Raw genomic sequence first — 12,141 nt, forward strand, 5'->3', positions numbered from 1 at the left:
CTCACAGTTCAACCCACTCCTCAGGATTCTCCAATCCCAACTCCTCCAAGAAGCCTTGGCTCAGCATACCAGACTAATCAGAGTCCTGCAGATTCTGAGCAGGGATAACACTTGCTCTAATATTCTTTTGGTGTTTAACATTTCTGGCCATAGTCCGTGGGCAATCCACATGGACTTGTTCTTTTTTTTATTTATTTTTATTTTTATTTTTATGATAGTCACAGAGAGAGAGAGAGAGGCAGAGACACAGGCAGAGGGAGAAGCAGGCTCCATGCACCGGGAGCCTAATGTGGTATTCGATCCCGGGTCTCCAGGATCGCGCCCCGGGCCAAAGGCAGGTGCTAAACTGCTGCACCACCCAGGGATCCCTGGACTTGTTCTTAACATCTGCATCACATCTGTTAAAACACACATGATCTGATACAGCACCATCTTTAATTTATGGCTTTCTAAATTTTATTTAATTTTATTAACATCAAGCCAGAAATAATTTTCTCTAAAAGTAGTTTTAACAAGTATAATAATAGACATATACTGAGAGCTGGAAAAACAGATCAGAAATGCAAACACCAATGATTAGGCAATGGGATTTGAATGTGAAAAATAAAAAAAGATATTTAGACATACCCAGCCTTGTTTAGTTTAAAGAGATGCCAAGTTCTATTTGCCACCTAATTAATGAGGATGGTCACTTCTTCCAATTCTCTGCTTTTAAGTTGTTTTATTATTAATTTTATAGCTAATATTTATTAAGTACTTATTATGTGCCAGGATGAGAGGACTGGCATTTAGTCAGGAGGCAGTGGTAAGGTATATCAGCTGGTGCCTCTTCTGACTGATGGGGCTTTGGTCGGAGATGGGGCATTGGTCAGTTTGGTATAATTGTCACACAACTATTAAGAGCAGTGCTCTCCTCCTATGTAGATCCTCAAACCTCTGCAAAAAAATCAATCCCTAGTCCCATCCTATCACACTCTCCTAATCACTTAAAGTTAGTTTAAAGTTTAAAAGACATATTTTTTGTACTGTAAAGAATATAATGGCACCAACTTTGTATGCATGCAGGCAAATTACAGCTACACATCATGGTTACCCAGTTCAATCATGCCAATCTGAAGAGAGATTCTGTGTGCAAAACAGTATTACTATGGCAACCTAGGGAAAATGTTAACTAGAAATGTATAGGACCCATATGAAGACAGCTATAAAGCTCTTCTGAAGAACACACAGCAATGGAGTAAAAGAAGAGACAAACCATGTGGCTAAAAATGAAAACCGGATATTCAAAAAGATTCAGTTCTCTCCAAATGAATTCATAGCTTTGCTGCAATTCTAATCAATAGTCTAATTAGCTGCTTTGGTGGGGTGGGGGTAGATTTGGGAACATAAAGTAATTCCAAATTCTTTGGGATAGACAAATGAGTAAGACAAGCCAAGAACAACTTTTTGAAAAAAGAAGTCAGGCTTCTACTTTTGTTTTATTTTGCTAGGTCTTGCAGGAGAGGAGACTTGTGCAGTTAGGCTCTATGCTGTGTTATAAACAATAATTAAACACAGTTAAGGTCCAGCTCAGGGCACAGAGGACCAACCAATCCAGTAGAATAAAAGCTAACTGGGCAGCCTTGGTGGCGCAGCGGTTTAGCGCCGCCTGCAGCCTGGGGTATGATCCTGGAGATCCAGGATCGAGTCCCACATCGGGCTCCTTGCATGGAGCCTGCTTCTCCCTCTGCCTGTGTCTCTGTCTCTCTCTGTGTGTGTGTCTCTCATGAGTAAATAAATAAAATCTTAAAAAAAAAAAAAACTTTCCTTTAAAAAAAAAAAAAATGCTAACTAATGCCACGAACATCAAGGTACCTAACAAGACTAGAGCTTTTCTTGCAGTAAATCATCAGAGGAAACGGTTCATGGGCACAGAACTAAGTGGGAACATGTTCACTGCATTTTATTTTACTTTAAAAAAATAGAAATTCTATCAATTCTAAAAAAATCCATCAATATGAATAAGATTATTAATTTATTAAACTGATTATAAAATGGTCACAAGATGATATGGACAACTATTATGAGATTTCTGAAGCATAGTGCCAGAGAACCCTCAGCATTTTTATGCTTGTACATTACCTAATGTATATAACATATACATAGTATATAGTATATGTACTTTATAATAGTATATATTACATACAATGTATATCTAATATATAAAAATATATTACATATATCACTTAATAAAGTTGCATTACAAATCAGAAAACACATAATCACAGTTCAAGGACACGATCTGACCATGAAATAAAAGAAGACATTTTAATGGGAAAAATAAAAAGATTTGATCTTTTTTTTTTTAACTAAGAAGTATGTTAACAATCATAAGGCAATTAAAACCCAAAGAACAAACTGGGTACAATATTGAAACAAAATGAGAATCCATATAAAGAACTCATAATAAAGAAGAAGAAAAAAACAGATGGCCACATAAAAGAAATACAATGGCTAATAAATACTTGAAAACATGTCTAAACTCACCGGTCTGATAAGAAATGCAAATTAATACAAGGAAAATCCATTTTTGCATATTGAATTAGATTACTTTTTTAAATTAAATTTTTATGAGGTGTAGTGAAGTGATGCTTTACTAGTTGGGGTGGAAACTGGCATAAACTTTCTGGAAAACAATTCGGCATGACCACATTATATATATATTGCTTTGGTACTCTAACCTTAAAAAGTATAATAATCAGAGTTTGGACAAATAATTACTTAAAGGTTTTCAAAATAACATTCCAATGCCTTTTATTATAGTAAAAGTTTAGAAGTAAGATCAATGTTAAATGATGAATGATTATGTAACATATCTGCCAATTAGAATATAATGCAGATAATATAAGTTTTAAATTGTATTTGGAAAGTGTAGAGGATGGTACAGGAAAATGTTAAAGTACATTTTTAAATATTTTTAAAAAGATTTTATTTATTTATTCATGAGAGACACAGAGAGAGAAAGAGAGAGGCAGAGACATAGGCAGAGGGAGAAGCAGGCTCCCTGCAGGGAGCCCGATGTGGGACTTGATCCCGGGACTCCAGGATCACATCCTTAGCGAAAGGCAGACGCTCAACGGCTGAGCCACCCAGGCGTCCCTGTTAAAGTACATTTTTAAAAGATACAAAATTCTATAAACAGCATGATCTTAATTATTATGAAAACTTTGGGACGCCTGGGTGGCTCAGCGGTTGAGTGTCTGCCTTTCGCTTAGGGCATGATCCTGGAGACCCGGGATCGAGTCCCACATCGGGCTCCCAGCATGGAGCCTGACTCTCCCTCTGCCTATGTCTCTGCCTCTTTTTCTCTGTGTCTTTCATGAATGAATGAATGAATGAATGAATGAATGAATAAATAAATAAATAAATAAATAAATCATTTTTTAAAAAAGAAAACTTAAATTTTTACGTTCAAAATTATATTGTAATAGGGGAAATCTCTGAAGATGTACTTGATTTTTTTTTAAGTGGTGTTCTCTGAACAGTGAAATTATAGGTAATTATTTTCTTTTTATTTTCCTGCCTTTCCTTTTAAATGTCTACACAAGCTTTCATTGTGTCTACAATTAGGGGAAAAAATAAGGTAAATGCATTTGTTTCTTTTTAAAATTATATGTGTAGTTTTGTCATTGCTTCTCCATCTTTCCCCACACACCTAGCCCTTTCTGCTCCAGAACCCTTGTTGGTAAGAGATTCTCTTGAAGGTTTGCATCCTTTCCAAGCTCTTCCAGGCTTTATGCCCTATATGGACTGGTCTGTATCTCCCCCACCCAAATTCAGATGTTGATGCTCTAATCCCTAAGGATTGGCGTCCTTATAAGAAGAGCCACCAGAGCTTGCTCTCCCTCTCTACCATGTGAGGGCACAGCACGAAGATGACCATCTACAAGCCAGGAAGAGAGCTCTCACAAGAAACTGAGTATACTGGCACCTTGCTCTCAGACTTCTGACCTCCAGGAATATGAAAAAATAAATTTCTGTTGTTCATACTGCCCAGTCTATGGTATTTCATTATGACAGCCCCAGCAGACTAATATACACCCCTAGCCCAAGCTGTAACAGAACATTCCTACAGTTCCTCAATGAGAAAAGAAAAAGAGTGACTCCTGTCAGCAACCCTGCATACAACCTGCATTTTAAACAGCCTCCAAGCCTTCAATTTGGTGTTTTCTCCTTGGGCTGCTTGGCTCACCATTCTTCCTTTTCTCCCTAGGCCTCTTCCTGACTCACCAATTCTCCTACTCCCTATTAGTGAGGCTGCAGAAGAATTCATTACTATCCATATGTACACTCTCCCCACTTCTTCATGTAAGGAGCAAGCCCTGCATGAGCAATCTGGGCTTCAGAGTAGTCAAGGTGCTCTACTTTACACAGGAGCTCTCCTGACCGGGCCCTCACAGGACAATAACCATCTCAAATCTCCCCAACTGTGAGGACAATCAAACTTACTCTCCTCTGAAAGTTTATTTAACAGTGAGATTCCACTGTCTCTGAGCTGAATGAATATTCTCATGCCCTACACATAATCATCTGGGTGGAATAAGCATTTGTAAGTCATGTGTCTAATTCCAAAGACACCAGCCAAAGCTAGGGAAAGAAGGAGAAATGGTATTTCCATTGTGTTCTAGAATTTTTCTTATACTGGATTAGGTGAGTACTGTGGCTATCTTTGAATTCTGTTTAACACACACAAATATTTTCAGATATGCCAAGGTCTAGTCAAGTATGATGTCTTCTCCTCATAATAGAGAAGTCATTAAGTACATAGCTCCATATGTCTCCTTATTTCCTGTCTGTCATAGAACACATATGTGCCCAGCATCATTGTCACATGAGTCCAACATATCTTGACTTCATTCAAAATGGTGAGCACTCTATCTTCCTCAGGGCACTGGCTGACTACCATGTATAGCTTTTGAGTATTGTGCTTGCTCTTAGCATTAACATAGGTCTTCTGAGGCCAAGATGCAACCAGACATACAGAATGGGCAGCCCCCATCAGCCAAGTAGAAACTGATTTCTGCTTGCAAGCTGAGTTTTCACATCTCCCCTCCTGACCTTGCATGTATTATTTTGAATGTAATGCATTTTTAAATTGCCGCACCGTTTTAAAAATGTAAGGGAGAGCTGAATTAAATATTATTTGTGGCATACCCTGGTTTGCAAAGGGCCTTTAAATCTGATCTCTTATATCAGGTCGATGCTTAAATCCCATTACTTGAGATTGCAAATGACTGTGTTTGCAAAATTGTAGATGCACATTTAGAGGCAGCTTCAAAAATTCAGGCCATGATGTTAACTTTGTTTGAAAAGTCCTTGCTTTTCCAGGAAGCAATCTTACGTGATCCCGCCTGTTCCTTAACTCTGTCTCTGTCGTGGACAATGTATTAATAGCTTAAAGATGACTCGCCATGTAGTTCTTCAGGAATTATAGTTTAGGGTCTAAATGAGTTCCTGGATGAGTAAAAGGAGGCCATTTTTGAAGCAAAACAGGATACAATTTCAGAACATGTAAGATCTACAGAGTTCAAATTGAGGTAAAGTTGCAAGAGGGTTCACACCAACCATGTTATCTCAAGGTAATCACTCCCTATTTTTACCTCCTGCTTCTCTGCCCAATGTCTTCTACATCACAGCTGCTACTATGCAGAGATGGGGAGGCCTAGGACCCAGACACGAGGGAGGTTTTGCCTTAGGGGAAATTAACACTTCTCTAAAATGGCACAGGCACACTTTTTATGTGATAGACTACCATGAAACTTAGCAGCTAGAAGCAGCAAATATTTATTATCTTCCTGATTCTATGGGTCAGGAATCAGGATGTGACTCAAGTGGGTTCCTCTGTCTCAAGGTCCCTCACAAGGCTTCAATCAATGTGTTGGCCATGGCTGCAGTCTTAACTGAAGGGATGAGCAGAGAAAGAACATCCAAGCATGCTCATGTGATTGTTGGCAGGGTTCAGTTGTTCTCTGTTGGAAGGGAGCTATTGGGCTGAGGCTCTCTGTTCCCCATTGACTAGTGGCTGGAGACCTCCCCCAGATATTTGCCACATGGGCCTCTTCACAGTACAGCTCATGACATGGCAGCTTGCTTTGGTCAATCAAGCAAGAGAGCACACCGAAGATGAAGACCACTCTGAATCCAAATCTCTGAAGTGACATCTCAACACCTCACTTGAGGTGTTGAGAATAGTGAATAGAGTCTGTTCACTAGACTCAAGTCACTAAATTCAGTCAAACTCAAAGAGAGGGAACTATACAATGGGGTGGTCCCCAGAAGACAGAGACCACCAGGGGCCATTTTGGAAAATGCTTGCCACAAGGAAGAAATATTAACCACAAATAGACTTATATTTGCATATGCTCTCGGTGGGAATATATGTTAGCACACAACTTTGATAATTTTTTTTTTTGAGAGAGAGAAAGAAAGCACATGTGAGCAAAGGGTAGGGCAGAGGGAGAGGTTTAGAGAGAATCTTAAGCAGGCTCCACACCCAGCATGGAGCCCAAAGAAGGACTCAATATTTATGACCCTGAGATCATGACCTGAGACAAAATCAAGAGTCAGACACATAACCGAGTCACCCACCTGTCCCAGCTCTGATAATATTTTTAATGACAGGTATTAAAGATACTCAGAGTGTATGTATTTTGATGTAATTACTTCCTTTCTGGTGGTGATCAAGCCAAAAATATTAAGCTCTAAAAATTACCAATTCCTTCTCCTCCATGTTCTAAGGGATGTGTGCCTAACAAATATTACACTGCTAGAGGGGTGAGGTGAGAGTGATGGGTGGAGAAGCAAAGAACAGAGGGTAGGCCACCAGATAAAAGAGAAGCCTGTGAATTTGGGTACGGAGGTGTAGATGTGTGGGGGAGGAGAGCTCTGGAAGGGCATCTTTCTGACAATAAGCCCATAGAAAGAGATGGAAAAGATGAGAAAGTAACCCAGGATGATCAGGACTTTGGGATACAAATACAGACAATGGAGTTTTAGAAAAAAGACTCACTCTGTGCTGTGTGATACAATGCTTCTTTGCAACCCATTTAAGAAAATGTTCAGTAAAAAGTAGCACTGCACTGAAATGCTTTCAGTACTGAATTTGGGTCATAAATATTTAAATGTGACACTCTGCTGAGACTGGGAAAAACACAAAGTTTTCACTTGGGCTACCTAGACACTAGTGCAAGAAAACAATCCTAGATGTTAAAGACATGCATAGGGACACCTGGGTGGCTCAGTGGTTGAGCATCTGCCTTTGGCTCAGGTCATGATCGTGGGTTCCTGAGATCAAGTCCCACATCAAGCTCCCCACAGAGAGTTTGCTACTCCCTCTGCCTATGACTCTGCCTCTCTCTATCATGAATGAATGAATGAATGAATGAATGAATAAATAAATAAATCTTCAAAAATATGTACAAAATAGTAATGAAACTGTTATTTATGGTAATCAAATATGTGAAAATTTCCAATGGCCAATAAAAATAAAACACAGTAATAAAGTATGTATCTTTATATAACGAAGTATTGTATAGACAATTAAAAATGATGGTTATAAAGATTTTATAACAAAATTTTCTATAATAGAACATTAAGAGGAGAAAAAGTAGATTGTAGAAATTCACATGTAATGTGTGTAGGCTACATATAAATGAGCATATGCAGACAAAAAGAAACTGGGAAAAATAAGAACAATAGAAGCTTGGAAAGATAAGATTATAATAAAACTTTTAGTCTGTTGTCTTTCCATATCATCCCTTTCTCCTTTAAAAGGCATTTTCCTTGGACCTTCTATCTGTTTTTCCATTTTTCCTACCCTCCTTCATGGCCTTTCTGAAAACCAGAAGAGAAGCTGGTGGCACAGCCATCACCAGAAATCTACAGTGAGTATACTGGCCTTAATCAAAGTACAATAGAGATGTGGAGCCTATCCTAACTGTCCCTACACACCAGCCACTAATCAGCCTGCAACCAGGCATCATAACAGCTCAAAAGACAAGTCCTCAAGGAACTTTCTTGCTGTACCCCCTAAAGTGTGCTGATCTAAACCCAGTTCTACATCTATTGACTCCTTATAGGGTTTCTTACTCTCAAGAGCAGTAATTGTTGCAACCCAAACATTCCAGAAAAGGATTAAGAGTTTAAAGTCCCTGATGCTTTAGGATGTATTACCTTATCAGAATACCCTCCTGCAGTGATGGCAAGAAATTGGAACAAAAAGACTCTGATCTTTCAGGAGACAGAATAATGAATGGCAAGTTAATAAGAGATATTGGAGACATTCCTTCTCTCTTTCACAATACTATACAAGCAAATGCCATCAGACCAGAGGCACTCAGAGGCCAGCCCAGTTACACGAGAAGAAGGTAAACACCTAGGAAGCGTGAGGGGCCATAAAGGCAAAGCTGTGAACCACAACAAGAATTCACATTGGATGTGCAAAGAAAACAATCTGCATAATGCACCTGACTGTTAAATATCTCCCAACGGAAGAGTGGAAATACTATTCATTTGCAGCTCAGTAGGATATTTAAAAAAATAAAAACAAAGGAAAACACATACTTTTTCCCCATGATAGCTTTGTCCAAGCAGATGAGAAAGGGATTATATTAAGACACACATTCCACTTTTGTGCTCTGCTTGCAAATTATAATTGCTGAAGTAGTTGGGGGTGATAAATGGGAACATAAGACAGGCCTGGTGATCTGCCTGTTAACTAGGTATCAAATGAAAAGTTCACATACAAAGAAAAAGTTTTCATGTCAGTCAGTACTATTCTTTGGGTATGCATCGCATAGCTGAATCACTCTATAATGTAGGATTCCTAGGTGACCTCCCTTGATGGGGTTAGAATGTCTGGAAATCACAAAGAAAATTTTATCTCCAGATAAAGCTTTTATTATTGCTGCTAATGAATATTATGCCCCATGCCCTGCCTAATTCAAAGGCACTGTGGGGCACTAAGGAGAAAATGGATAATAATGGCAGCCCCTTACTATTCCCAACATACATTCACAGCCATTACAGCAAATATGAGGCATGTGTGGTCAGTTCTTCCTCCCGCATCCTTCACAAAAATCACTTCTGGATCACAGTGTTTTTTCCACAAATCTCTTCCAGGTGCTACATTCCATTAACTGAAGGCACCATGGGGAAAAAACCCTTACATTCACAAAGGATCTATCCCTACACAATTTCAAATTATAGACAACAATATTTGGGTGATATTACTTGTGAATTGCACGTTCACTCTATTTGTCCACATACAAAATAAAAGTATTAACATCATCCTTCATTTCAATGTCTTGTTTTTAATTTAGCATGACTGCACTCCCTCCAGTGTGCCCCACTGTTCCCAATACCACATCACTACACCATCCCTCCCAGAGAAGTATTTTTAGGTCTTTTTGTTGTTGTTGACTTGTTTTGGTTGTACCACTTCACAAGAATAATGATTCAATAAAGAGTAGAGGGCAGTAGAGATTAGGCTGAGAAGTGGATCTTTCATAGTAAATTAGATCCAATCAATTGTTATCAGATGTCCACAGTTATAAAAATCTCACCATGCATGGGAAACAAATTTATGTCTCAGAAAAATAACATCACTTAGGTTCCATGGTCTTTGGAAATGCTAATAAGCACAATTTTTAATGACTTATAATGTACAAATTATAAATCTGATATGAAAACTGAAGAGATGAAATTGCCAAATGTCCAAATGATCATATCTGGTCCTTTAAATAACCTTATGAAATTGAAAGAAGAATCATGTTCCATTACAGAGATGAGGGAACCACAGCTTGAAGAGTCCTTATATTAGCCAGAGCAGGGCTCTACACCAGACAGATGCAGGCTTTGTCTTTTCTCAAGGAGGTTCCAAATGAATGTTTCTACTCCTAACCCATATAGGCTATGTCTCTTCTATACAAATGGCTTAGAGCTTTAGATAGATGTGTATTTTGTCACTGGTAGAAAAATGTCTGTGTAAAATGAGCTCTTCCACTGCAACTCCTATGACACCTAGAAGGATAATCATGGCAATTAAACATCAGAAACTAAGAAGTGATAATTATGAAGATGGAATTTCCAGTTACCACTTGGCTAGCCAGTACGGGCACTAACTTTTATATTTCCCCATGGGGGCATATATGAAAGAATCACAGAGTGCAGGAGAGATGAAATACAATTATCAGGACCTGGGGATTTATTCTTTCTGCTACACAAAGGAAGGGGGAGGGCAGACCGCAGCTGGAACCTTCTCTTATTGTTCTTTGCAAAACATAGGAAAATGCTGCCCCTCATCCACTTAATTTAATTTCCCTCAGAAATGATGACAAGGCTCATCCAGTCTATTGTACTTTCCTTTTCCATCAACTTGACTTCCTAGTCAGCTTATAGCCTCACCATCTCAAGAATCTGTTCCAGAAATAGCAGAGTGATTTTTTTTTTTCTTTTCGAGGGACCAAGAACCTGGTCCCTCTAGTCACATAGCTGGAATATCAGAGAAACAGGTATTTTCTTTTTCTGCCTTACTCTATTAAAAAATCTTAGTAGTTCAAAATACAGACCAAATAAGTATAATAATACTGTAGACCAAATAACAATTGTTCTGAAATGGGCAAAATAAGTGAGGATAGTCCAGGTGTTGAGTCAAGAGCACTAAAATCCCACACACACCCACTTACTGTGTGTAATCGGTACATTGGTACACAGTGCATTTTCACAGGAAACTTCTGCAATTAGCTTTCTGAATGCTAGTCATAGTTTTGTGGGACAGAAGGGACTAGATGGAGCCATTGTTTTCAAAGATGTTGGTGTGAATAAAGTACTCATCAACATCCCCCACTACACACACACATACACACCATCCCCACAAAAATGGCTATCTCATGAATCTTTAAGGGCATTGAATTAAGGTGCTTTTAAAAAGAGATATGAAATAGAGACTACTTTAAAAGATTAATTCTGGTTTTGTTTTAATTAAGCATATAATTAAGCATATTAAACACATGGATGTGTGCTTCCTAATCTCTATTCCTTTGGCCAGACCTCTGCTAAAATGAAAGCCAGATATAAGTAAGAAACGCTTTCACATTGCAGCATGGAAGAATAAAATATAAAATTATACCAAATCAGATTTAGCTTGCTACAGCTAAGGTAAAAATAGCACACTCATCTATAGGAACACCAATTAATAAAAACACTTTCTGATAGGGGGAGGGCTAATTTTCCATTTGGAACATATATTCACTCTTTAAAAAGGCTTTTCAAAATGCGCTCCACAGAAGTTGTTCTAAAGGATTCATCATGTGTGACATGAGAAGAGATTCTGTAGTGAAATAAGTTTGGGAAGCCTCTTCAGTCAGGGCTTCTCCAGAGTCTTAAATATCCTAACATGAACCCTGTGTCTTCCATAAGTCCGAGTTAAATAGTCAGGACTTAAAATTACTTGACCATAAAATGCTTAAGGAAGGAGAAGCATTTTGTGGAACTAGTGTTCTTTAGAGTACATTTTACGAAATACTATTTTTAGAATGGGTACATAAAATGTATATTCTTCTCAAACAAAGGGAGATTAGCACACAGCTAAGAGCACCTGGTCATGACCTTCTCATGGAGCAGCCTAGCCCAGTGCTTCTCAAACTTTAATGTACACACTGAATCACTAGGGACCCTGTTACATGCAGACTCCCACTCAGGAAGTCTTTCTTGAGATTTCTAACAAGTTCCCACGTGATGCTGATGCTGCCAGTCCATGAACCCCACTGAGTAGCAAAGGGCTAGAACACACGTGTCTCCAAGTGCTGAAGGTGTCCAGTATTATCCTGAGTGTTATGCTCTCTGACAATTCTTTATCCAAGAGGGTAGTGGATATGTGGGTGGAGCTTACCAGTAAAACCTGTTGGGTGTGATACGTTCGTGCATAAGTTGCCACCGTCTTCCAAAGTCCATGGAGCTGTAGAGCTGCAAAACAATGAAGTGAGGAAAGCATAAGTATCAAGGGCACTGTCAACATAAATACATGTGGTATCCCCCTGGATAAGGACATTCCAGCACATTAGACTGCCTAACACACCCAACTAGGCACTCATTTTATCTAGA

The 12,141-nt window shown here is 38.7% G+C and overlaps 1 protein-coding gene across 2 annotated transcripts in view; it reads right to left on the bottom strand.

The window, feature by feature from the left end:
• The window catches only part of SORCS3 (sortilin related VPS10 domain containing receptor 3), a 579,951-nt gene that overhangs the window by 191,578 nt on the left and 376,232 nt on the right, over window positions 1-12,141 (bottom strand). For both annotated transcript variants that reach the window (XM_072805399.1, XM_072805400.1), the window contains exon 5: window positions 11,930-12,003. In XM_072805399.1, coding sequence (XP_072661500.1) covers window positions 11,930-12,003 — 74 coding nt within the window. The remainder of the gene's footprint in view (window positions 1-11,929; window positions 12,004-12,141) is intronic.

Source organism: Canis lupus, chromosome 29, assembly GCF_048164855.1.
Source record: "Canis lupus baileyi chromosome 29, mCanLup2.hap1, whole genome shotgun sequence".
In the NCBI taxonomy this organism is placed as follows: Eukaryota; Metazoa; Chordata; class Mammalia; order Carnivora; family Canidae; genus Canis; species Canis lupus.